The sequence below is a fragment of the Zea mays genome, chromosome 3 (genome assembly GCF_902167145.1).
Source record: "Zea mays cultivar B73 chromosome 3, Zm-B73-REFERENCE-NAM-5.0, whole genome shotgun sequence".
In the NCBI taxonomy this organism is placed as follows: Eukaryota; Viridiplantae; Streptophyta; class Magnoliopsida; order Poales; family Poaceae; genus Zea; species Zea mays.
Window position 1 is genome coordinate 30,416,252 of NC_050098.1, and position 5,718 is coordinate 30,421,969.

A 5,718-nucleotide genomic window follows, 5' to 3' on the forward strand; every position below is an offset into this window, starting at 1 on the left:
AGCACATAAATATCTCTGACATCTTACTAATAATAGTATACAAATATATTTTGTATAAAACTAAATTATCTTAATTGATATATGTCTAAATTACTATTATTAGAATGAAATTCAATTACAATGATCCAAACGAGGAATCTATTTTTCTTATCTCACGTGCGTGGCATAGAGGATTTTCTTTTCTTTCCTTCATGTCATTCCTGCATGCGATGGTGGTTGGTGTCGCCAATTTTCTCGCCAACGTGGACGGCCCACCCCGCGCGCTCCTGCTCTCCCACCCGCGTTGCAGGCTGCTCTCCCACCTCGCGCGTTCCCTGGTCCACGCTGGTGTCCCCGCCCCGGCCCACAGTCAGGCCGAGCAGCAACCACCCAGTCAAGCTCGGCTCCTATTCCTCTTCCTGGAACTGCCTCGCATGCCCACGAGGCCACGACGCCGTTAATTGCGTCCACATCCCTCGTTTTCTCTCTCTCTATCTCTCGGACGCAAGCCCTACCTCCCTCTCTCTTCCCCACGCCCGCATCCCGGCCTCTGCCCGCGAGCTCGCCAAGCTCGGCGGCCCTCAGCCAGCCAGCGCGGCGGCGCGGCCAGCCAGCTGTTAGGAGTGGCTGCCATGTGGGGCCATTGCCAGGGGGCAAGTAGATTTCTACAGCTATAAAAGAACAGTTGTATAGGCTAAGAGGGAGATCAATTACCAATTATCATAATACAAACACTATCGTCATCTATTTTCTCATCTTCTTCCTAGCTATTCCCTTCTCCAAGTCTCATTCTTCTCTGAGCTCTTCCTCTCTGATCCCCTTTCCCAGGTGTTGCTAACATTTGGTATCAGAACTAGGACTCAATCTCGATGGAGGCCACGATGCAGGATATTCTAGACGCACTGGCGCGCATGGAGGCACGCTTGACCGATGCGCTGGTGGGTCGCTGCGGCGAGCCGTACGCACGCGAGCACACTTCCCCCTTCGATGGATCCGCGCCTCCTTCTTCCATCGTCAACACACAGTACCGCGACGAGGCAATCCTTCCGCCTCTCGTCCACGACGACGCTGCGAAGGTGGCGTCCTTGGATTCGGGAAACGACTTTGGCCTGCAGCAGACCGCCACGGTGCTTGCGTCCCTGGGGTCCGACGAGATGTCTTCGTCGACCACGCTCCTCGCCGGCTCCATATCCGACCGCTACATTCCGCCGTTCTACGACGACGACTGCTACACCATGCCACAGCCGTTTGTCGATACTCTCGCCAACCCCGACGATGACCTCCTCCAGGAGCTCGACGTGTTGGACGAGGATGCCGCGAGCGCCAACGCGGCTGACGACGATTCAGGCGCTGTCCTCGTCTATGCGCCGCTCGACTCGAACATCGACAGCAGCGGATCACCGCGCTACCCGTGCCTCCCCGAGGGTGCGGTGTTGTTCCATCGGGACCCGGACGAGAAGGTCCTCATCGGCGGGATGGAGTTGTCCGGCGAAGTCCGCCGCCTCCGTTTCTCCTTGCCGTCACCAGACCAGGCGATGAACCCCGCGCTCGTCCCCAACACCGACGCAGAGGAGGAGGAGGTTCTCACCATCACGCCCACCAAGTGTTTGATGAGAGTCCTCAACCGGCGCACCTACTCCGTCCCCAACCTCCCGGAGGAAAAGGTGCAGAACTTGATCCGCGTCGGCGGCGACAAGCTCAGGTTTCCCGATGACAGGACCATGTTTCCCAACAGCGCCAACGCCTACACCGACGACATTGGCAGGCTTGTCCTGTCCCACGGCTCCATCCACATCGCGCTCGACATCGAATGCGGGGTGACGAGCTGGGCCGCCTACCTGTTGTCATGGGACATCCTAGCCATGTCGTTCGCGCTGCGGGACTCTCACGAGGCGCGGATGCAGTTCACGCTGGTGCGCGGTGTGCCAGTCATGATTGGTGTGCTCGCGTCCAAATGCTTCGCCTACCCGACCCGTGCCTTACATATGGCGCACTGCTTCTGCTGCTACAGCCCTTTGCAACTCTACGATGGACTGTACTTGATCGAGGATGATCGTGTACTGCATCCCAGAGGGTACTGGATCCTGTCCGGCCCGCCAATCAACTGGAAGAAGTACTGGAAGGGGTGGGAGCGGACGAAGGAGGATGCAGCTAACAACTGTGCCCATGGCTACTACACTGCTGGAAAGGGAACTGTGCTGGTAGCTAACAATTTTGGTGATGACCTCTTTGCTGGCAGCAATGAGATCAAACAACCATGGCCTCCACCTCTGGAGTTAGCGTGCTTGGATTGGAACATCATGGTCTTCTTTGTGTTTCGTGTTTCCACGACCCTCTTCATCGACATTGACTCAGCTGGCTTTGGCACTGGTCTCGAGCTGTGGTCTAGCAGGGCCAGCGACAAAAACAAGTTCATGCTTGAACAACTGCATAGGAACAAGATGTCCAATAGGGCCACCCATGGGTGTTATGCCTGTCGACGGCCAATCCACCTTCGTGGACAGGATACCATTTGTTCCGGCTGCAATGATGGTTTTATCCAGGAAAGCAGTGAGATGGGTGGCGTACTGAACACTTATGGGCTCCTTGAACCAGACTTTGAAGAGCGTCGAGCCAAAAGAATTGGAATGATGGACGCCATATCTGCCCTTATCCAGCAACAGATGGCAGAAATAGGAAGAGATAGTTTGTTTGATATACATGGTCGACAAGGGACTTGTACTGAACATAGAAGGAGATCAACTGCTATTCATACTCTCATAATTGGGTGCATCCCTTCTCCTGCAGTTGGTAGTAGTGAATCTAGTGATGTCAATATTATCATGAGGGGAGGCTCTGGAGTTCGCGCTGTCCATCCAAATTTCAGTAGTCTAGTTGTTGGTTCAAGTCTGGAAGCTCTATTTGAGCATCTACTACTCCAAAACAATCGTCAAGCCACACCTCCTGCTCCACAGTCAGCTATTGACTCCATGTCGATTGGGTACAATACCACCATATCAGTGCCACAAATGCATGCAGTTTGCCTGAAGCTCCTCGAGAAGAATCTTCAGCCGGGAATGCGAGCTCTCGACGTTGGTTCAGGGATTGGTTTGGCCGCTGGCCTTGTTCCTTCTGGTCTGAGTGCTGTCAGCAGTGGCCAAGGTAATTTTTCAGTATTTGTTTGGGATCCTGGTGATAGCGGCTTGGTTACCTCTAGTCTGAGTGCCGTCAGCAGTGACCAAGGCAATTTTTCAGTCTTTGTTTGGGATCCTGGTGATCGTGGCTTGGTTACCTATGGTCTGAGAGTTGTCAGTATTGCAAGAGTTACTGCTATTATGTCAGGCACATATGCAAGAGCTGCTGCTACAACTTCCTCTCCGAAGATGCGCCAGACCCAGTTCAGATGGCGGGCCGAAGAGAGGCGTGATGCATTCAACAATGATGCTAATCCACAGATGAAGTTGATTCTACACCGTCAGCGTCTTGGGGGCAAGCCGCGTTTCAAGGAGTGGGGAATGTTAGGAGTGGCTGCCATGTGGGGCCATTGCCAGGGGGCAAGTAGATTTCTACAGCTATAAAAGAACAGTTGTATAGGCTAAGAGGGAGATCAATTACCAATTATCATAATACAAACACTATCGTCATCTATTTTCTCATCTTCTTCCTAGCTATTCCCTTCTCCAAGTCTCATTCTTCTCTGAGCTCTTCCTCTCTGATCCCCTTTCCCAGGTGTTGCTAACACCAGCCCGCGGCAGCGCAGCTTGTGGCCCTGTTCGGCCGGTGTCGAGGCTGCCCCGCCACCTCGCCATACATGCCAGAGGCACCCATGTCGCAGCACCGCCGTCGCGCGTCCGTCGACGTCGCGCCGCGTGTCCGCGCTGTCGTTCGTCCCTTGGTCTGCGCGCCTAAGCCGCGCGCTGCGCCTCGGCCCCAGGCTGTCGTGTGTGCGCCCGCCCACACAGCCGCCACGCCACGCGCCTAGAGCAGTCGCGTCATGCCTTGCCTCGTCGTTGTTACCGCATCTCACTGTCGTTCGTCGCGCCTCGCCTTGCTGCGCAGCAGCTCGCCGCGTCGTCGTCGTTCACCACCCGCCGCGAGCTCGCCCCGTCGTCACCCACGGCCTCGCCGGAGCCCGTCGCGCCGTCAATGTCCGCACCGAGGTGAGCATCGTCTACGCGATGATAACCTTGTTTCCCTATGTCACGCATTTCAAATAATTAATTATATTTTGTTTAACTAACGTTAATGAATTAGACTTTTCAATTTAAACTAATTTATAATAGTTAACTTACGTTTTATAAATACACATCGACATGATTAATATTAACTCAAACGTTTTGCCCTACTGTTCGTTTAATATAAATGCGACGTTTATTTAGTTTATCGCATATCGTATGCGCGGTTTTGCACGTGGTTACGTGCTGATCCACGTGTCATTCGCGCTCGTCGTTTACGTTGTTTCGCGCAGTCGTGCGTGTTATTAAATCCGTTACGACCCCTTTCGCGTTACGTTAATTTCATGACAATATCGTCAACATATTAATAATATTATTTCATCATGTCACAAGTCTATATTATTTAATTAGCTATTAATTCAATACTTATTAAAATGATCTTCTAATTAAAACTGTTTTATAGTTTTAACTCGCGTTTTTATAAATAAATGTTAACTTGATTAATACCAACTTAATTGCTTTTTCCTTTAATTCGTGTCTAGTATAATCACGTTATCTGTTAGCGCGTTGTCTGCGTGTAGCCATTGTTCGTTCGCGCGTTCGCGCCGCGTGTTGTTCACGCACGTTGTCGCACGTCGTGTGAGTGCGTCGTCGCGTGACGATCACGTGTGTCGCGCGGTATTTGCGCGTGATAATAAATTGTTTTCGCTTATAAACACTCATGTTAGTAACGTTAATTCGTCAGGTCTTATATTTTAGATAATTAATTTAAGGTTTGCTCAACTAATATTTATTAGATTAATATTCTAATTAGATTAAATGTGTAGTGTTCAACTTGCGCTTTTATAATAAATATTAACATGGCAAATATTAACTTAACTACTTTCTATTTATTTAACGTTTATTTAGTATAAATATGTCACCTATTTAGTTTTCTCACCTGTCGCGCGTGTTGTTCCGCACGTGGTGGCGTTCTCGTTCGCGTTGGTCGCGCGCGCTGTTTCGTGTGTCGTCAGCGTGCTATGTCGCGCATGTCCGCGCGTCGTTTGCACCCTGTCGAGTTGGGTTCGCCGTTGTCACGTTGTCTGCGTGTGCCGCGCGTGGTCCGTGCGTTGGGTCACGTGCGGTCGTGCTATTTCACGCGTTACGTATTTGGTCTCGCTCCACTAATTCGTCCCTCTTAGAGTCGCTGATGTTATTTAAATTACTTATTTAACTAAGAATTGTTAGGGTGGTCAGCTAATTAAAACTGTGCGATAGCTCTAGTTTCTTTTTAAATAAATATCGGTTAATATAATCAGGTCAAACTAAATGTTATGATTAATAATTGTTTAGTGTAGACGCGATAACTTCTCGACCGTAGCTCCGCCTGTCGCGTTTCTTTTTTCTCGCGTGACCGTAGTAACGTGCTCTATTTCGTTTTACATATTTTATTATGTTTTTATTTGAATGGTGTAATGTTCTTATGCATATATATGTTTGTTCGTTTGTTTGTGCCTGTTTGTATTCGCTGTGCGTTGCGAATAGATTGTGATCCATTTTCGAGCTTGGAGGGATCAAAGATCAAGCGTTGGCGACCAAGTGA

The 5,718-nt window shown here is 50.3% G+C and overlaps 1 protein-coding gene across 1 annotated transcript; it reads left to right on the forward strand.

The window, feature by feature from the left end:
• Nucleotides 1-838: 838 nt before the first annotated feature.
• Nucleotides 839-3,693, forward strand: LOC103649915 (uncharacterized). Its single transcript, XM_008675596.2, has one exon. The coding sequence runs from the start codon at nucleotides 849-851 to the stop codon at nucleotides 3,534-3,536; it is 2,688 nt and encodes an 895-aa protein (XP_008673818.2). The 5' UTR covers nucleotides 839-848; the 3' UTR covers nucleotides 3,537-3,693.
• The last annotated feature ends 2,025 nt before the right edge of the window (nucleotides 3,694-5,718 follow it).